At 46.1% G+C, this 21,089-nt stretch overlaps 1 protein-coding gene across 1 annotated transcript; it reads left to right on the top strand.

Annotated features, from left to right (window-relative positions):
• The first annotated feature begins 1,185 nt into the window (after positions 1 to 1,185).
• ATG14 (autophagy related 14) lies at positions 1,186 to 20,502 on the top strand. The gene is made up of 10 exons (XM_051768818.1): positions 1,186 to 1,418; positions 6,438 to 6,500; positions 6,636 to 6,678; positions 7,097 to 7,178; positions 11,274 to 11,511; positions 12,274 to 12,503; positions 13,144 to 13,261; positions 14,416 to 14,506; positions 14,633 to 14,718; positions 17,776 to 20,502. Exons 1-10 carry the CDS (start codon positions 1,201 to 1,203, stop codon positions 18,080 to 18,082), a joined length of 1,476 nt encoding a protein of 491 aa, XP_051624778.1. The 5' UTR covers positions 1,186 to 1,200; the 3' UTR covers positions 18,083 to 20,502.
• The last annotated feature ends 587 nt before the right edge of the window (positions 20,503 to 21,089 follow it).

Genomic DNA, 21,089 nt, shown 5'->3' with positions numbered 1-21,089 from the left:
AGACAACCTGGTTTTATTGGAATTCTGGGAAAAAAGATTCTGGCTTATCTAAGATGAGCTGCTTCTTCAAGAAATCACATTTTACTTAAGAGCTTGCCATGTGATTTCACTGGTAAAATTAGTGCTCTTTAAAAGCACGGATAAAGCCTTTTCACTGAACTACTGATTAACTTAATGTTTGCTATGGTAACTCTTGTCTTCAAACCAACAATCTTTGTTCTACTTTCCATAGTGCTGTTCCTGCTGGTGTTTGATAACACTTGGAAAGGGAAACAATACAGGCTTGGTAGGCTGGGAGTTGCTTTACAAAAAAAAAAAAAAAAAGAAAACACAAAAATACAACCAGGGCATGTTTTGTAGTTGGGGCTTTTTATTGGAAGGGAGATAGTGCTTGAAGCTATTCTGGCTTGTGTGGACTATGTCACATACATGTTCCTGGTGTTTCCTGCTATATACAGAAGGGGGAATTACTTCAACTGACAGCGGGGGGGGGGAGGTTAGACTGGATATTAGGAAGAAATTCTTGGCTGTGAGGGTGGGGAGGCCCTGGCACAGGTTGCCCAGAGAAGCTGTGGCTGCCCCATCCCTGGAAGTGTTCGGGGCCAGGTTGGATGATGCTTGGAGCAACCTGGAACAGTGGGAGGTGTCCCTGCCCATGGCAGCGGGTGGAACGGGATGGTCTTTCAGGCCCCTTCCCACCCAACCTATTCCGTGATATACGGATGCAGAGGAGTGGGCTCTCTGCCCCTACACACGAGCTGATCATACGTATTTAACTCCTCATTCTGGCTCCAGCCGTGGAGCTGGGGTGAGGAAACCTCTTCGTCTGTCACTTTTTTTACGAGGCGCATCAGTATTTGCTACTTGTACAGCTGGGTTTTGATATTATTGTAGATAGAGGGACGGGCTTTCATCAGCATCCGCGGTCCCCAAAGCAGCGTCAGTGACCGGCTCTGGCGCAGATGACTCTGCGGAGCCCCGGCGACCAGAACACAAGACACCGCCCGCTCTGGAAGCACGGCAGGGGTGGTTTCTATTCCTTCCGCGGAAGGAAAAGGCGGCAGTTTTATGTCTGTAGCAGCGTTTTCCCCGCGGAGCGCGGCCCCCCGCCCTGCCTCCCCCGCTCCCTCCCGCCGCCTCAGCGCCGCTTCCCACAATCCCCTGCCCGACAACAGGGCCCCACGTGACGCGCGGCCCATCATGGCGGCTCCCAGCGGCCGCCGGCCGCAGCCCGCGGGGTCGGGCGGGGGGAGCGGCCCCGGGGCCGGGGCCCTGCGAGGCGCCGACGAGGACGCCGAGGGGCTCTACGTGGCGGTGGAGCGGTGCCCGCTCTGCAACACCACGCGCCGCCGCCTCACCTGCGCCAAGTGCGTCCAGAGCGGCGACTTCGTCTTCTTCGACGGGCGCGACTCCGAGAGGTACCGGCGGCGCTGAGGGCGACGGGACTCCCACCCCCTCTCTATCCCCTACCCCCGGGTCGGGGGGGGGGCCAGGTGGCCCTTGGGCTGCCCTCCCCCGCTCCGATGGGGGACCGGGTTGTCCCCCGGGGCCGGGGGAGGTAAATGGGGTTCGGGGGGCTCTGAGTGTGGGGTGAGGGAGCGGCCCTGGGGCTGCTTGGTGGGGTCGGGCGGAGCAGGACCCCTCCGCAGGTTCCTCTTATTTCTATTAAAATAATAATAACTGTAATAATAGTTAACAATATCGCCCTGACTGTCACTTAGTCAGGTGTAGCTCTCAGCAGGTGTGCCCGTGTCGGTGTAGCCACAGAAGCTCCAAACAATTCAGGGCAGAAAAAGACCGGCGTATTAAGTTATTTTAAATGTGTTTCCTGTTTTTGGCAACTCGCCTTAAGCTGGCGGTTTTCAGCATCGTTAGACAGAATCAGAAAGGTGTGTAAGAAAAAAAAATAAACATTTTCTTGTCTATATAAATAGTCCTAATCGTGGCCCTCCTTTTAGGATTATAAAAACAACACTCTGCTGGAGTTAATCATGGGCTGTCCTGCCCCTCCTGGAGCACTGAGGATGAGTGCTATGGCCATAAACAAATTTTCTCATTGTGTGACTCAGATGGCTCCTCCATTGCTGTCGTTCACAGCGTGGCCATCCCAGATTCTTGAAAAGTCTTCCAGTGCCACGACTGGAATAGCTCTGATTCTTGGCTGACACTTGTGTTCTTGGTCCTTCACTGGTGGCTTCATTAGCAGCTGTTGGGAGCGATTCCTGGGGCTATTTTGGGAAGGTGGTGAGCAGTGTGTGCTGTGGTGGTGCCCTCGATCTGAAGGCTTGTTGTGTCCTGAGAAACAAAGGGCCAGTGGTGCCTTTCTCCCACTAACATCCGTGGGAATGGGTAAAGGATGTCAGCCAGTGTGAGTCAGCTTGGAAATCTGAGCCCTTAGTCTGCCACTGGATGGGGTTTCTCTTTTTTTATATATATAGAAACCGTGTTATAGAACCACAAGCTGTATTTAGTCTTTCCAGAATAGGTGGTAAACTTGTATCTGTGTGAAACTGCTTGGGGTTGTCTGTAGCTTCCATGAAAAAATTGGGTTTGGAGTTCGGAACATAAAACAAGGGGGGTTTTTTCCTACCTCTTTTGTAGCCATAAGATTCTGGCTAAACATCAGGTTTAATTATAGAAATCCAATTGTAGCCTTTGTTAGAGTTGAACCACTGTTGTTCTGTATCAACCAAGGTTTAAGAAGTCTCTGCCCATCAGACAAACGAAGCCATAAAGAAGCAGCTTTAGCCAAAGTATGAGAAACAACAGCTTGTTGGGAAAAGAAGACCCTTTTTATCCTCCTCATATCTTCTCACATGACACAGGATCAGCTTTTCTGTCTGATAGTTTTCAGCATCCTCCTGAGCTGCTTTCACTGCCCCATTTGTCTGTAACTAGAAAAATCTTCTGTATATTTATACTGTGTTTCCTAACTGCAGGAATTTAAGTCTCTTTATTTTTTCTGCCTTTATTCCTCCCTTCTGCCTGGACGTCACAGTTCCATCTGTGGGGATCACTGCTCTTTTATTATTATCCCATGGCCTCCCTACACGCTTGATTTCCCCAGGCTTTGTTTCTCCTCCTGCTCAGAACTTTCCACGAATGAACTGCAGAAGTGCAATTCACTAAAAATGGCACATTTATTTTGATGAATTAAAGGAAAAACTCACCTATGTGAATAACAACACAGTGTGAACAACCTAAGTGTGCTTGATGGCAGGGGGACTGCTCAGTGTAGGCATGAAGCTCTGTAAACCTGGGGTTTCTTCTTGCATTTGGAAGATAATGGGATTATTTTTTTAAACTGTGCTTGAAATAGTCTGTCTGCTTTCTTTAATTAATATTTTGAATGACCAGTGTAGGAGTGAGACACTTCTGAGGCCAGTTTTTCTTGTTTCCCCTCTGAATGTCTTGAATGTCTTGGGATGTGGCCACTGAAAGAGGGAGAGAAGTTTTTCATGGTGACCAAAGCCATGCAGGGACAGGTGCAGGGAACTGGCTGGGTCTCGGGTTGTGTTTACTGCCATCGTTATTTATTTGTTTTATGCCTTCTAGTAGTGCCTTGGTTAATTTTAGATCAGCTGGTGCTGGAGGAGGCTGACAGGGTCATGGCAAGGGCTTTGCTGGGTGACCTGGTGTGAGAAATTCAGGATGTGGAAGTGTATGGAGGCATTTGGGCTTCCTATTTGTCTTTTCTAAGTGTTACAGATTGGGGGGGAAAAGGATCCTTCTCTTTCTAGTGAAAAGTAAAGAGAGTGAGTGTCACTCCTTGTATCCAACTGCAGTTTAATTTTAGAGTTTTCTTGTAGTAAGACAAATTATTTAATGTTCTAATTATTTCAGGTTTCGCTGGACTATTTTGTGTGCTAATTTCTTTTAAAAAAGCTCCAGTAAAATTGAAGTTTTTCACCTGTCTGGCAAAAATCACACCCTGTTATCTGTGAGGGGGGAGAGACTGAGGAGCTGCTGAGATTAATTATTGAAGGAGAGCTACAATTAAGGATGAGTAGTCCGGAAGTCCTCCAGTAAAATAATCACTGACATTCTTCTTTTCATTACTAATGTGTTGTCTGTTCCAAAAACCAAGCTGGCATCCTGGTGGTGGTGTCAGCTCAGAGACTCTTCTTCCTCCCAGGAGTGTCCCCCAGCCTGTCATAGGGATAAATTCTCAGAGTGTATTTCACAGACCTACTGAATTGCTTTGCTTTATGTGTCTTCAGATGGCAAAAGCCAGAGACAATATGATTGTCTGAATTCTTTAGGCTGTGGGTTATGATTAGGAGTAGTGACTTTTCACAGCAAGGGAGTTTTTATTATCGTGAATATGTACAGTAATATTGCTGCCCTTAACTCCTTCAGCATTAATCAACTCCTATAGATTAGGAAATCTCTCCTTCTGGTTGCTTCTCCCTAATTATGAACATGTGGAAATAAGCCAGGTAACCCTAGAAAATCTCAGCTTAATGTGATAAGACTTGAGGAAAGAGAAGCATTTAATGGGTAATTTGAGATGTTCTCCCCTCTCGGTTTACATTTTATGGGAGTTCCTTTAATAGTTCATCTGAAGTTTTGTTTCTGTGCCAAATGGAAAGGCTAAAGATATATAAAGAAAAACGACTTTGCACGATGAGATGCAATTAAAATGGGAGCTATATAAAGAAATGGAAATGTTTCCTTAGGAGAAACCTGCTGAAGAAGTTGGTAGGAGCTGTTTGACATCACGTGGTGAGCTGTAACTTTTACAGGCTTTCACAAATACTTCTGTCTCCCCTCCACAGCAAGAACTTAATTCACTCCCAGGTTCTTGACAGTTCATTCAGCTTTTTGCTGATGTGGGGGACGTGAGTCGGGTCATTTTTGTTCAGTGCCCATTAATCCAGCTCTGAAAACAAGGGCTGCCAAATTACCCCAGCGCTCCCTCGCTGTGGGACTGCTGAGCTCTGTGTTTCTGGGCCAAGGGATTTTTTTGGTTGCAGCCAAAGGTCTCAGGGTACAGTAGGTGTGCAGTGCCCTGTGGTAAACAGGAGGCTCTTGGAGTGCCTGTTGTCATTCCCACGATGACTCCTGGGGTGAGGACACACAGGAAGAACTGGGGTGAGCAGCTGGGCTCCAGTTGCACCACATTCCTCTGGCTCACGTGTGGCCTCTGGCTTTTATGCCAAGCACCTGCGTTTGGTTTTGGTTTGTTTTGGAAGGAAAACAGATATTTTTGCTTGACTACAGAAGCAGCAGCCAGTGGTTTTGTTGTTCTAATGCTAATGTCATCTGGAAGGGTGATTACACGCTCTCTGAACCCAAAGGTAGCCACCAAGGTTTCAGATTTCAGCACTTGGAGGAAAGAAGTGAAGCAATTCAAAGTTTCACCCAAAATCAAACCCACAGATGAGCAGAGAGGGAGGCCCAAGATGCCATCCTGTCAGGGCTTAGTGTGTTCTTCTTTCTGAATAAAGATCCCTGAAATAAAGGACTTGTTGGGTTGTAGGTAAAATCATAGAATCATGGAATGGTTTGGGTTGGAAGGGACCTTCAAGACCATCTTGTTCCAACCCCCTGCCATGGGCAGGGACATCTTCCACTAGACCAGGTTGCTCCAAACCCTGTCCAACCTGGCCTTGGACACTTCCAGGGATGGGGCAGCCACAAATATTAGACCTCTGCTAGGATGAAATTGTCAATTCTAAATAGAAGGAATTGTTTTTCATACCTGGACTTAACCCAGGGTGCGTTTTTGAGGTGCAGGTCAGGACAGTGCTGTAACACAAGCACAAGAAGACAAAGCACACTTGCTGCTGCTTATGTTTAAATCTCTTGGCTCCCTCTTTTGCTGTTTGCCCTGACCTTCACCTTTGTCACTTCTTGCTTTGTTGTAATTTCTCCATCTGCATTGTTCATGTTTTCTTTAGATGTATTTCCCAAGACACTGTGGAACATGGAGGGGGGCAGAACGTGGCTGCTGCATGTTCAAAGGGTGAAAGCACAGGATGAGGAATCCTAAAAAGATTCCTTTCTGATCAGTTCTTTGCAGTTCCTATACCTCAGACATCCAGTGAAACAGAGCTGAAAACAGCCATTTGGACTATCTGAGATAGTACTCTAAAAACCTTTAGTGACTAGAGAAATTAATAGTATTATGTTTTTCTCAGTACACAAAGTATTGACATTTCTAAGCTATAAATCTAGATATAGCAGTAATTTGCTTACAAGTTTGTTAATCCAACACTGATGTTTCCTCTTCTTAGAGGTTCTGTTGCAATTCCAGTGAGATACATGCTCCAGAATTCTGCAAGAGTTTTATACATTTAGCCATTAGTTCCCAAGATGAAGACAGATAGTTGAGGTTTGGAGAATCCCACAAACTTTGGTCTTTTTATCTTTTCAGACAACTTACAAGTGTTGTATTGTGCAAAATATCAATAAAAGCACTTAATCTCTTCCAGGTTTTCAGACAAGAAAGAAAGGCTGATGCATCTTAAAACCAAACAGAGAGAATTCCAAAAACAGTAAGTTGAAGCTATTAAATGAATATAAAGTCTAAGAACTCTCATAAAAGCAAAACAGTCTCTCTAATGTGCTGTTGCTGGAGACAGACCCAGTCCACATAGTCATAAAACTTTCAATCATGTTTTTTCCTCTAGTGTTTTGAAGGCCATGGAAGGGAAAGAGATAACTGATCAGCTGGTGAGTTGTTCCAAGTGTCCCACGGTTTTTAAACTCTCTGAATTCCTGGATCTCATAGTTTAAAGTTACAATTTACCTTGAGGGCATTGTGTGGCTTTCCCAAAAAGCCTGTTGTAAGCAAAACTGAAATTGGCTTTGCAAGCAGAGTGCTCCAAACTGTCAGGATTTTCATTTCTCCCTGGATATTTGTTCAATAACTAATTTTCCTGATTGGCTTCATACTAACCATTTGTTTTGTTTGTGGCATTCCTCTGTGCACAGAACACTATATGAAATATTTAGTTGTTTGATCCATTTAAGAGCATCCTGCTACTTGTGCACTAAAGCCTTTGTTGTTAATTATTAGTTGGTGTGCTTAAAGTCGTTTGTGCCCCAGAGTTGCTGAATGTTCTTTTTGTTTTTGTTTTTTTTTTCCCAGAGATGGAAAATAATGTCTTGCAAGATGAGGATTGAGCAGCTGAAACAGACCATTTGCAAAGAAAATGATGAGATGACAAGACGTGAGTAATGCCCCTGCTTTTGGGAAGGGAAAAAACTCCCCGTGCCTTGGAGTGAAAAATCAATTGAGGTGAATTTGAGCGTTTGGTTTTTTGTTTGTTTGTTTTTTAAAAAAAACCGGTGAATTTCCAAACCATCGCTCCTTAAATCAACTTGAAGGCAAATTGGTGAGTGGATTTTTAGCCTTATCCTGCCTGGGTTTTAATTAGCAAACAGCAGGCATTATTCAGCTGGATGGAGATCCTTTTGCAGCAGCTTTAAAAGTAAACGCTCAGCAGCCTGTGACTTTTTGGCTGTGTCTCTGGAGATGGCTTTATTCAGTGTAGTGTTTCTGATCACTTCCTCTTGATAAAGAGGAGCAAACAGCTCTGCAGCTGTTACAGATTTCGTGAAACTGCTGAATTTTAACCCACACCTGTCTGAAAACCCAAAAATCCTACTTGAGCAAGAGTCACTGAAATACAGTGTAGGCTGGTGAGCTCCATTCAGAAACTCCTTAGATGTTTTACACTAAATTTGTAGGGTCAGTTTGCACCACTCCTTACAACCTGCATGCAAAAGAAGTAGAGGAAGCATATTCAGAAGCATATTGGTGGAATCAGGGATATTTTTATGACTTGGAATTCAAGAGGAATACAGAGAGTGGAAGCAGAGGCATAACCTGAGAATAGTTATAAAGGAGTAGCACAGGCTTGCAGTGATCACAGCAAAAAGGCTGAGATGCAAAATGATCTTCAATTAATAAGGGGCATGGATACTAACAATAGGAAATGTATAATAAGTAAAAGGTGAAGGAGTAGACAAGTCTGTTAATTAACAGGAATGAGAGCAAGTAACAGTGCAGAGGAGTCTGGAGCATTTAGAGCTGCCTTTGCTTCATCTTTCCACAAAGCAAATGTCATCAGCTGCTTAGCCAGATTAAATTTTACATCATGAGAGGACTGCAGGCTAAGGAAAGGAAGCAGACAGCTAAATATTATTTTGGTTGTGTCAGCAAGGCCTTATGGAAGTTAAGGAACAGGCTGAAGTAGTCTGGAGCACTTGGAAACATATGAGAGAGGATGTCCCAAGAAACAGAGTGAAAACAGTCCCTGTTTTCAAAGGATGGAGGAAGAAAGAAACATAAACTGATGACACAGTCATCCTGTTATAAACCTGTGGGCACTTTGCTGTTAACTGGAAGATAAGATGGGTAAAAATAGGCATCACTTGGTTATGAATAGGTCTGGGGATCAAGTGGTGTAGTGGAGGATGAGGCAGAAGCTGCAAATAACTTGGATTTGGGCACTACCTGAAACTGTCTCTTGAGCAAACAAAGACATTTGTTCTGTAATCCCTGCAAGCTTGGCACAAAAGGTTAGAAAAGCTGCCTTCAGAGAGTGGTGACACTGGTCAGACTGAGGAGATGAGGCAGGTGGAGCTCAGCAGGAGCCAGTTCTGGCCCAGTTCTGCTCAGTATATCCCATAATAGCTCACATGGTAGAAGAGAAGGTGGAGTGGAGGAAGCCAAGGTGGATGATATGACTTCTGCAGAGAACAGAATCAGGTTCAAAATCATGCAGATAAATAAGCAACATCATCTGAAAAGGACAAAGTTGAGTGCACGTTGTTTAGGAAAGAGAAAAATGAACCCAAAGTGGGGGATGCTGGTGAGATTTGGCAGGGAAGGATCTGGAGAATTGCAAATTAAATAAAAATTAATCGATCTCATGCTGCTCCAGAAAGGTTCAGTCCTCATTTAAGATGTATTTAAGATGGAAGCAGTTGTCCTGCTGTGCCCAGCATTGGTGTTGCCTCAGTGGAAGTCTGGTGTCCAACTTGAGCAATTTAAGAAAAACACAGATCAACTGGAGAAAGTCTGGAAGAGAATATTGGGAATAAAACACAAGGAAATGGCTAAGAAAATTGATGTTTGGTTTAGAGAATGGGAAGGCGAAGAAAAACAAGCTTTTCAGTAGGTAGAAGATTATTATTTTGGAGATCCGGACTATTTTTTATCCTGGGAAGAAAGGAAAAGAGGAAATCAATGTGACTTTGAGGAACTTAGTCCCCTTTTCTCAAAGTGCAGCTTTGAAGGTGGCAGAATGTTTGCAACAACCAAGGAGTGGAGTTCCTCCTTTCTGCTCTTCTATGAAGTGCATTATCTGCAACTTCTGCAACTTCTCTTGATTCACAGTGAACTTGATTAGACTTAACCTACAAACTGAGCTAACTATTGCCCAACTAACATGTTGTTAGCTCAGTTACACCAAAATTGCTCTTGCAGATAGACCTAAAATTAACTCTTGCCACGAGTAGCCAGTAGATCAGGAACCCAACTTGGTTCACTTGGGCCACAGTAGAAAGTGTAAAAAAGTTGTTTCTCTTCTCTTGGATGTGGCATAGTTTAATTTTCCTGAAATAAGAACAATTTCTAGAACATTGGCCTCCTGCTTTTGGGGTCAACTCTCCTGGAGACCTGAATAACTGACACTTGTTAAAATGATGTTTTAAAATCTGTGTGTGTTTGCCTTCTGTCTGTGGAGAACAGTTCAAGGAGACAGGCTGGCAAACCTGCCCAGAGCTCTCTGGGCAGAGATCAGTGTGCCTGGGCTTGCATTTATCAGCCAGAGCAGGCATGTGGGACAGTGTGGTGTCCTGAAATACTCCTGGGGACAAGTTTTAATCACCTCATAAACTGGGTCACAAAGCAGAGGTGCTGTGGGTAGAAAAGGACAGTTGTTCCTGCACTGGGACTTCCAAGGAGGAAACGTGTGTGCAGTGATCTCGCCTGCTCTCAAATAATTGCTGTTGGACCTGCAGGGAAGGGAGTTCACTCTGTGAAAAAGTAGCCTTTCAAGTACCTGAATGTGAAAATTGAACAGATGGATGTTTTCTTCCTCCTCTGTCTCTTATTCTTTATGCAAAGAGAGAGTTTGGGAATATGAATGCGAGCGTTAATTGATTTTCTGTTGGCGTAGAGGAATGCTTAAAGGAATTACTGCTGACACAAAGGGATTGTCAGAGAAAAGTTGGTTTTACTACTGCTTCTCTAACAGGGGTCACTTATTTTATGAACATGAGGAATATTAGTTCTTATCTGCAGGGAGAAAGTATTCTCACCACCTTTAGTTTGGGACTTTGCGTCTCATACATATCAGATCTTCCTTCCTATCAGACACATCATGGATTGCAGCAGGTCAGATGACTGGAAATAATGTCCTGATGTTCAGAGAAAGCAGCCTCTGTGCCTGCAGGGTCAGACACCCTTCAAACTCGGGTGAATTGAGAGTTATAGACATTTATTTGGAGAGTGTGGAAGAAATCTTTCCCTATGCTGCTGAAAGGTGGCTGACTCTCTTTAGCACCACATGTTTGTTGGAAGCATTGCTGCAGTCAGTTATTTTTATAGCACAATCAGCAGATCATAGAATCACTAAGGTTGCAAAAGACCTCTAAGATCATCAAGTCCAACCTTTGATGCTTCAAGATGCTCTTGAAGGATATTTTTCCAAGCCTGATGCATGGGAGTGAATCCAGGAGGTTGCAGCACTTCAGTACATGAGCACACTTCTCATTTTGGGACTGGAAAGGGAGATAGCCAGCGTTCCCTGTGGAAACAAGGAGTCTGCACCCTTGGGATCCAAGTGCTTTAAGAGCACATCCATGAGTGTGAAGCTCAAATAAGACACTCACAGCAGCAGAGGTGCCAGAAATGGTGAATGAAGATGCTATCTGCACTTGATTTTGGCTGCAAGCAGGGCCTGGCATTTTGGCCAGCGCCGTGCAAACATGTACAGTCAGGCTATTTCTGTCAGGATGATTACCTCAGAGTTTAATTAAACTGGGAAATCTTGGCTTTTCTGCTCCAAACCCAAAAATAGCTGGGTAGAAGATAGGGAAAGAATAATCCCAGTTGCAGTCTCTTTGGAGACCTTCAGAGAAGATTTAGAAAAAAGTTGTGCCACCGAGCAGCTGGAAGATGTTAGTAGTTTAGCAGGGTTTTTCTGTTTTAGGCTGCTATAGGTCTTGCTTCCCATAAATATTAATAAGGCTTTGTCTCAAGCTTTACCACAAGCTCCTCTTCCAAGGATAACATCTGCTGCTGCTCCCAACAGACACGGAGGGGCTGCTGAGGATCAAGGAGGAGAACCAGAAGCACTATCGCCGGGCTCAGCGGCACCAGGAGAAGAAGGAGAAGATCCAGAGGCACAACCGCAGGCTGGGGGACCTGGTGGAGAAGAAAACCTACGACCTGAAAACCCAGTACGAGCACCTGGCAAACCTGCGCAGGACACACATCCTGGAGCTCACCTCGGTCATCTTCCCCATTGAAGAAGTGAAGACAAGCATGAGGTAGGGAAGGCTGATCCTTTTGGGCTCGTTTGGCTCGCCTTTAGACACCCAGAAGTGAGTCGTGTCTGTCTAAGGTAGAGGCTCAGGCTCCCCTAGCATGGGGGGGAGGGGAGGTGTGTTCCCCAAAGATAGAGGTCCAGCACAGCAGGATCTGGAGGTACTTCCTTCTCCCTACTGAATGATCTGAGCTGAATGATCTGTGTCCAGTGTTAAACTTCCTTAAAATATGGATTCACATTGCTGGAAGTGTCCAAGGCCAGGTTGGACAGGGCTTGGAGCAACCTGATCTAGTGGAAGGTGTCCCTGCCCATGGCAGTTGGGGTGGAACAAGATGAGCCTTAAGGTCCCTTCTGACCCAGGCCATTCTGTGATTTTACAAAAGTAAGTAATTAAAAACCCCCAAATGAAGGAAAGTAGTTTTAATAATAAGGAGTTTTGCAGGACTGCTTCTACAAGCATTTTGCCCTCGATGATTGGAGCAACCTGGTCTAGTGGAAGGTGTCCCTGCCCATGGCAGGGCGTTGGAACAGGGTGGTCTTTAAGGTCCCTTCCAACCCAAACCATTCTGTGATTCTTACAAAAACCAACCAATTAAAAACCCCCAGAACAAAAGAAAGTAGCTTCGGGAGTAAGAAGTTCGGCGGGAGCGTTTTCCAGGCGTTCTGCCCTCGGTGAAATCCGGCTCGGTGCCTGCTGAACAGATATCTGATCTTATTTTTTTTTAATTTTTCCTAACCACCCCCTCTCCCCGTTGCCCTGCAGAGACCCCGCGGACGTGTCGGCCGAGAGCGACAACGCCATGACCTCCAGCACTGTGAGCAAGCTCGCGGAAGCCCGCAGGACCACGTACCTCTCCGGGAGGTGGGTGTGCGACGACCACAACGGGGACACCAGCATCAGCATCACAGGGCCCTGGATCACCCTCCCCAACAACGGGGACTACTCGGCCTACTACAACTGGGTGGAAGAGAAGAAGACCACGCAAGGACCCGGTAAGGAGCAGGGCCTGCTTTTTTTAGGCACCTGGGACGCTCCAGAAGCCTTGGATGCCAGCAGGAGCAGTTGGCAGGTCCATTTGTTCTCACCCAAATTCTGAGTCGGAAATAAACACCAGTATGGGGATTATAGTGGGCAGGTTCCCTGCCCAGTTGGAACTGGGTGATCTTTAAGGTCCCTGTGGCTGCCCCATCCCTGGAAGTGTCCAAGGCCAGGCTGGATGGGGCTTGGAGCAACCTGGGATAATGGAAGATGTCCCTGCCCATGGCAAGGGGTGAAACGAGATGAGCTTTAGGGTCCCTCCCAATCCAAACCATTCTCTGATTTTATGACTAGTCTCCTGAACCCCTCTTCTGCAGGAAATGCTCACTGGGACACACAGCACAATGTAATAGAGAAATAAAGTTAATTATTCACAGTTTTGACATGGTTCACATGCCGTCATCTTAACAGGAATTCCAAGAATTACTATTTTCTTCCAACTTCTGACAGATTTCACTGTAAATGATTGCTAGATTCAGGCTGTTCTCCATACTTACAACTGACATTTTCCAGGGTAGACTTCAGTAACACATTAACACACTCAACGAGGCTTCATTTAAAACCAGAATTTCATGTTGTTTTTATTTCTTTTAGATATGGAGCATAATAACCCTGCTCATACCATCAGTGCTGCATTGTGCTATGCAACTCAGCTCGTTAACACTTTGTCTCTCATACTTGATGTAAACCTTCCCAAGAAGCTCTGCAACAGGCAAGTAAACACAGGAGGTGAATCAGTGGCCAGTTTGGGCTGATCCTAAATCAGTTTGGTTTGGGGAACGAAGTCATGAATTGGAACAGATTTTACGGTAACATTGATGGCTCGTGAATTTTTGGGCTGTTTGAGGAAAGCAATAGTAGGATTTTAGACCACAGTTAACAGTCTTTCCTTTTTTACCTCCTGAGAGGGTAGACCAGTCATCACAGTTGGAAATAACACCTTTCTCATTGGCGTATTCAGCATCATCAAATTAGAAATGGAATATGACAAGTCCATGAATAGCACTTTTCATTTTTTTGGCCCCCCACTGTGCTTCACAAAATCCCAGCCCAATTCAGCAGCTCTTGAATAGCTCTGCTCCATTCTGTACTGTAAAGCAAGGCCTTATAATATGCCAGGACTGTAATTCCCTTTGGGATAAAACACCCATGGGGAGCATTCCTGGCTGCCATACCCGGGAGTGCGTTGCACAAACCCCGTTTGGGATGAAAAGCACTGTTAAGTTTTTGATGTCTGTGTGGAGCAGATGGATTTGTAGAGGAGCACTGAGGGAGCTGTACACCTGATCAGTCTTCCAGGGGTCTCAAATACGCTGCTGAAATTCTTTTTAAGCGTTTCAAACAGTGGGTTTTGAAGTGAGGGCACAAAAATTGTGTGGAGGTTTCAGCTTTTCCTTCCACCCTGTGACAGGGGGTTAGGACTGGATGATTTTGAATGTCCTTTCCAACCCAAAACATTTTGTGGTTCTGTGATTTTATTTGGGTCATCAGCCTTCACAGAAGGGAAAGGTTGGGAACAGGAAATGATGCAAGGTTTAAAAGGAGACCTGAAACAGTTTGGCCACAGTGGATCTTTGGGTTTCATACAGTTTACACCACCTGTCCTGTGGAAACCAGTGAGAGCAGGGCAAACAGTGCTTGTTGATAAAATGCTACCAGTCTTGCCAGGTGAAAAATTAATCTCCTGAGCACTCTAAAACTGGCTGTACACTCTAAACAAGTGCTCACTGTGAGGATGTTTACTCCAGGGTTTGTTAGGAAGCCAGGGCTTTCTAACATCAGAATGCTGATGTCTCCAGCAAGTGTATTTTCACAGCATTTTGCTTTCTGTGTCTTTATGTGTGTGTGTGTGTGGTGTTTTAACAGCGAATTCTGTGGAGAGAATCTCAGCAGACACAGGTTCACACGGGCAGTGAAGAAGCTGAATGCCAATATCCTTCACCTTTGCTTCTCTCAGGTAGGGGGAATGCACATTTGGATTTTTTTTAAATAGCTTTTAAAATACCACCTGTGCCTGCTGGTTTCCTCCAGGAACTGATCATGTGTTTTCCTTTTTTTTTTTTTTCTTCCTTCCCCTTGGCAGCATGTAAATTTAGATCTGCTGCACCCACTGCACACCCTCAGGAACCTTATGTACCTGGTCAGCCCAGACACTGAGAACTTGGGCAGGTAAGGAAAGCAAAATCTCAAATCTCTTGTGGCTGAATCCCTTCTGAATTTATGCCTATGCCTTTCCCAGAGAGGGAAATTCTCTTCTGCCATACCTCTAGAGCACAGAATTCAGGGTATTTACAGGAGGAGACAAGAGAGAACAGGGAAAGGGGGTCCTGAGTAGGAAATCAGATTCCAGAGACGTGTGTTTGCTGTGTCTCAGCGTATGGCAGGCCCAGCTGGAGGCTTTGGTAGCTGATGATGGAATTATTTCCCCCATGCCCAGAAGCAGGAACTCCTTCCCTCCAGGGAACAGCAGCACATATGCCAGGCAGCCTTGCCATGCTCCAAATATGACCCTGCCCACGTGGGCCTTGCCAACATGTGAATACCTGAGAGCATCCAGCAGTATAAACCCTGACAAGCATCCTAGGCAGACCTTTCCCAAAGTACTCCCAGTCAGTGAACTCCCTAGACCAAAACTGGCACTTCAAATGATATTAATTTATATGTAAATTAAGATTAAAGACAACTCTTCTGTTAACTCAGTACGTGACGAAAAGAACGTCAGTTCCTGGCCTTGCACACACCAGGTTTAATCATCTTTTTTTTTTTTTTGAACTTAAATATAAGGAAGCAAACAACATTGATTTCCCATTGGGATAATCCAGCCACAAGTCACTTGTTCCTGAGACAGTCTGCAAATATTTGTTTGATGTGACTAATGCTTTATTTCCCCCCTTAAACGTAGTGTTCTGAAATCTCCTTTTCCACTTTGTTCTCCTGTACGGATCTAGTTTTATTCAAAAACCTGCAGTGCCACTAAGAGGAGCTGCCTCTTCCCACTTACCTTGTGTTCTCTGGATATATCCTTACTGATTCAGCCCAAAGACATGGGGAGCCAAATCTTTGTAATACAGCTTGGTTTGGGGAAAAAAAAATATCTGTGCTTACTGCTGCTTGCCTGAAAACAGGGAGAGTGCAGGAAATACCCAGAGGATGGAGAACTGTGTCCTGGAAAGCAGCTACTGTAAAAGGTCCAGGGGTCACAGTGGGTACCTGTGCAGGTGTCACAGAACTCCAGGTGCATCCATTGGGTCCAGGTAGTAAAAGAAGGGGTCACAGGAGAGTTGGATAAAATGTCTCCCAGACTGCAGAATGGCTTTAGAGACACCACTGGGAGCAAAGGCTATGAGCTGGTTGAAATGAGGCACATGTGCTTAAAACACAGATTAATTACCCACGAGAATGAAGGTGGGGATTCTGCTTCCTTCTGTCATCCTCCCAAGGCTGGATGAGTTTCTGGAGTGGATGCTGTCACCAGGCAGGAGTCACTGGGCTCAGGACAGGGAGAACGGGTAGAACAGAGTGGCCTTTGTCATAGAGGAGGTCACCTGAGATGATCTAATGGTCCCTTCTGGCCTCAAACTTGACTCTCCTCTCATGTTGCCTTGTTAAGCAAAACACTTTGCCAGGAGGCAGCGCTCCCATTCCTTCCTGGATTATGAAAGGGGGGTGTTTGCCTTTAATTTCTAAGCTGGCTGCAAAGTTTGCAGCAACCAGCTCTCTGTCTTTTCCTTTAGAAAGGAAAAGATACCTAAGCATTTAGTTGCCTGATAATCTCCTCTATACACTACTGTTTTCATATACATATAATTCTGCCAAGCTTTAATTGTCTGGATTAAAATTTTCCATGCTAAATCGCTGCTTCAGGCTCCTTCTCCCACTAAGGCTGGAGAAACACTTTTGCCTGTGTTACAACAGTTACTGTATTTTATGGTTGGAGTTGGTGATCTTGGGTGTCTTTTCCAACCTAAATGATTCCATGATTCTGTGAAATTCTCTCTCATGTTTCACTGAGCAGCTTTGGAATGAATTCTGGTAGGGATGCTGCTCACTGTGGGGAATGTGCCTTTCTCTGCCTCTGTGAAACCCTGACAGTCTCTAACCATGGGTCACAGGCCTCTGAAAGTGCCTGCTTTGGCTCAGTAAAGGTAATTCAGATTTGGGCTGGAGTACAGGCAGCCCAAAGCAGTGGGATGGGGTGGGATGCAATCGCTTCTCCCACCAGGCAGTGGCAGCAGGGAACTCAGAGTCATTGTGCAGGTGGGTTTAACCAGGACTCCTGGAGATCCAGCCCATTGCCCTTGCTCAAAGCAGAGCCAGGTTCTCAGGAGTGGAGCATCTCTCACATGAAGAAAGGCTGTGAGAGCTGGGCCTACTCAGCCTCAAGAGATGACTGAGAGGGGACCTCATCCATGTCCATCAGTATCAGAAGGGAGAGAGCCAAGAGGGTGGATGAGGCTCTGCTTTGTGGTGCCAAGCAATAGGACAAGACACAACGAGCAGAAACTGATGCACAGGAAGTTCCACCTGAATATGAGGAAGAATTTTCCTGTGTAGATGACTGAGCACTGGAACAGATTGCCCAGAGAGGGTGTGGAGTCTCCCCTGCTGGAGATATTCAGATACCATTTGGACACAATCCTGTGCCATGTGCTCTGGGATGACCCTTCCTGAGCAGGGAGGTGGGACCAGATGACCCACTGTGGTTCCTTCCAGCCTGAACCATTCTGTGGTTTTGTGTGGTGGCATTTGGAGCATCTCCAGTGGAGACCCCACAGCCTCTATGGGCAGCTGTTCCAGTGTTTGACCAGTCTCATAGTGAAAAAGGTGTCAGGGTGTTGCTCAGGGTGAGGTGAGAAGTCTCCACTAGTGAGTTGTGCCAGGTCTCCTAAGTTAGAGAGACAGAGCTGAGCCATCTCACCTGGCCAGGGCTAGTGCTGGAAATGAAAGCTGTTCCACATCAAGCTGAGATTCTCACCAGTGGAGCTCTGAGTTATCATCACTAGTGTGTGTTCCACTATCCCTGCCAAAGCAGAACGGCTCCTGCTCCGTGGTCTGGAACCCTGTCACTTCCTTGGCCAAGTGTTTTTGTTTCACCACTGTCCTAACACAGCTCTGCAACCAGCGAGTTTCTCCGCCAGCTGATAAAGACCAGGGGTGTTTGATCCCTCTGCTGGACCCGTGACAGAGCTGTGGCATTCCTGGGGCTCACTGTGTCCGTGTTCACAGGTCTGGGCCTTTCGAAATCAGCGCTGATCTCGAGGACTCCATGGAGTTCGTGGATCCCAGCGCCGCCGGCGAGACGGACGAGAGCGGCGACGAGCACGTGAGCGACGAGGAGACGGACCTGGGCACAGACTGGGAGAACCTGCCGAGCCCCAGGTTCTGCGACATCCCCTCGCAGCAGGTGGAGATGCTGCAGAGCCAGAGCACCCAGGTGTCCCAGCCCATCGCCAGCAGCAGCGCCGGAGGGATGATCTCGTCGGCCGCCGCCTCGGTGACCTCGTGGTTCAAGGCCTACACCGGGCACCGCTAACCGGGGACAAAGGGTCGCAGGAGCTGTGGAAGGAACCCCTCCCCGACAGTGCTGTAGGAAACCTTACATATTCAGTTAAGTAGTGCCTGGAACAAAGAAGAGGTCAAGGACTTTCGTTTTGTAAACCGAAAAAAAAAACCAAACCCACACCTTTTTATTTACCCAAGGTGACTGTGACGGACCCGTTTTGTAAATTAGCTCCTGACGGATTCTCTGAGGGCACTTGGTGTCTTGGTTCTGTCTGCATTGAATATCGAAGGACCCAGCAACCTCCAGTTCTACTTTCTGAAGAAGACACAGATTTTGGAGCGTTTGGATCGGGATGGGCGCAGAGGAGGCTGCTCAGGGCGCGGTCTGGACAGTGGTGCAAATGCAGTTCCCACTTTCTTAACTCCTTACAGGGTTTTCCTTTGTGTGTGTGTGTTTTAAATCTGTCTTGCATAATGCAGAAATGCGTATTTCTAAATTTTTTTCATTCAGGACATGAAAATTATGCATTTTTAACATGTTTTCTAATCTCTGTTGCCATATTTTTAATACAAAGAATCAGCATGGGCAGGGAATTCACACAGCAAGTTGCTCTTGTTTTAGATTTTGGTTGTGAATCTTTTACCCAGTTTTGCCGTAGAAAAACTGGCTTGTTTCATGCTGTTTCCACTGGTAGGTGTTCTAGAAGTTTCGTGTTGTGCTGACCAAGGCACACAGGCTCTTTACTCTTAATATCATACACCAAAGAAACACTGGACGTTCTCTTCGCTAGACCCACATTCGATGCTGATCCAGGATTGTGTTGTTGCAATAATATCCATCCCTTCCGACACAGTCTCGCCACTTCTCAGCATTAGAAAAACCTCATTTCAAGCCAGTTTGGTGAAGTCACACGCTCTCCACACTACATGTGTTTTTAACCCTGTTCTGCTTTATGTTTTGGGGGGGGGTTTTGTTTACTGAATGCCAAGAAGTTTGATTTCATTTCCCTGGCGCAGCTGGCTGGTGAAACCACGGGAGGTGGGATATGCCGACAGGTGCTCCTCCCCTTCCTCTGCCTTGTGGGATGGAGCACTCATAGATAGGGCTGCTCAGCAAGACTCCCAATGTGCAGTTTACATTTAGGATTGGGACATTTTCTCCACAGGGTCAACCAAGGTAAGGGCATCCTCCCCTCCCTGCTCGAGGGAGGGTTTCTGCCACTCTGCCCCATACCCCACATGGGGGGTTCCAGCTGAGTCTCCCCCCCCTCCCATCCCTTGTATGGCAGCTCTTTCTTTTTGGCCTTGGGGTTGGACATCTGTTGTCAGTAGTTAATTTTTCTTTCCTTTTTTTTTTTTTTTTTGAACCAAAGACCCTTAACTCCACACTAGCAACACAGACATGTTGTTAGAGGACAACACCCTCGCTCCTGCCGCTCTTTTGGTCTAATAGCTGGGTTTGTTTGAAGAGAACAACCCAGGCTCCCTTGACTACTGGAGCCTGATCAGGGCCCAGGGGGTTTGGGCACTGTTGGCTCATGGCACTTTATGACTTGGATCCTTTGCAGCTCTGAGCAACCAGCACACAACAGTATGGGATACTGGGCTCATACTGTGCAGCCCCTTCTGGCTCATTTATTTTGCACTGGACCCTGCCATCTAAATACCTTTTTGGTTTTGTTTCTTTTTGTTTTTCATAGGCATTTCAGTCCCTCTTTCGTTGCTGCCTTTGTGCTACTTCGAGCCCTGAAAGGTCAGGCCATGACTCAGCTCCGTACACTGAATGAACTTAGGGAAAGAAAATCCAACACAATAACTTTTCTAAGCCATATACTTCCTATCCATGTTTTCCAGAATAATTTATTGGCAGCCATGTCACGTTCTGAGAGTGCACAAGGGCACGGTGAGGGTGTTCAAACGTGTTGGGGTGGGGCTTTCCGTGGAAGGCTTTTTTGTAACAGAACACAAAAGTTGTGGCGGTTTTTTTAAAAGTGTTTTTGCACATGTGTAGCTGAGGGAGAACTGTGTGTGTCCAAACCTTGAGTGCAATCACCGTTTTCCAGGTTGTTTGGGGAGGGAGGGAGGGCAGGAATATCTGTAGTTATAGATATTTGAAGGCAACCAGCTGAGAGTTTACAAAACACTTCGCGTAGCATGAACGAACACGGGAATTTCAGCTCAGGCCGTGACTTTTGGCCGTGACCAGTGACCTGGGGTGGCCACTTTGAGCTGCCAAGGAAGGGCCTGATTTTGGGTGCCCAGCCCCAATCAGGTGCCTTTGAAGGGTCTCAGATGGGACACCCAGGGGTGGCTTTTCACCTGCAAAAACTCACGGCCTCTCTCCGCAACTTCCGATGTAACTGAACACAAATGGTTTGGTTGTTGGTTTGTTTTTGGTTTTTTTTTTTTTCTAAATTTTATTGTATTATTGCAATAAATCTTTAACAGTAATTTTTTTTTTTTTTTAAAGTTGTATATTTATAACTGTTACCTCTGTGTGGTCTGTTTTTCACCATGCTGGGCGAAAGTACACAAGAATTTCCAGCCTTCAAAGCATCACAGGGACCAGACCTGTTACAGTGCAATCAGTCGTACAGCGGTGGAATAAGCAATACCCCTTCTAAAAAAATACTCTTACATAAAATAACTGCATCTCCAGGGGAGCAGGAGGCGGGTTCCTGCACAACACACACACACACACACACACACATCCCTCTATGTACATGTAAACGGGTGAATCTCTTGTGAGCCTGGCTCGGGGCTGCTCCTGTGCTGGGTGATGTTTGTTTCTGCAGGTGCTGAATTCCTGCTGCGTGCAAAGGGGGATGCTCCTCCTTACAAGGTCATTTCAGGATGCAAGATGTGGCTCTTTATGGATGTAATTGTTAAAGTGAGGCAGGGAGTGTCTGAGCAACAGGGATGGGAAAGGGCTGAGCAGGCTCTGCCATGGGTGGCCTGGCAGGCCATGGGTTACAGGCTGCTGAATGATGGAGGAAAACCAACCCCTCCCACTCGATTTTTGGTGATGTATCTGATGG

This window comes from Manacus candei, unplaced genomic scaffold, assembly GCF_025592945.1.
Source record: "Manacus candei isolate 608988 ecotype Guabito, Panama unplaced genomic scaffold, ASM2559294v1 h1tg000097l, whole genome shotgun sequence".
Lineage (NCBI taxonomy): Eukaryota > Metazoa > Chordata > Aves > Passeriformes > Pipridae > Manacus > Manacus candei.
The sequence above is the reverse complement of the archived record's forward strand: the minus strand, read 5'-3'. Positions and strand labels throughout refer to the sequence as shown.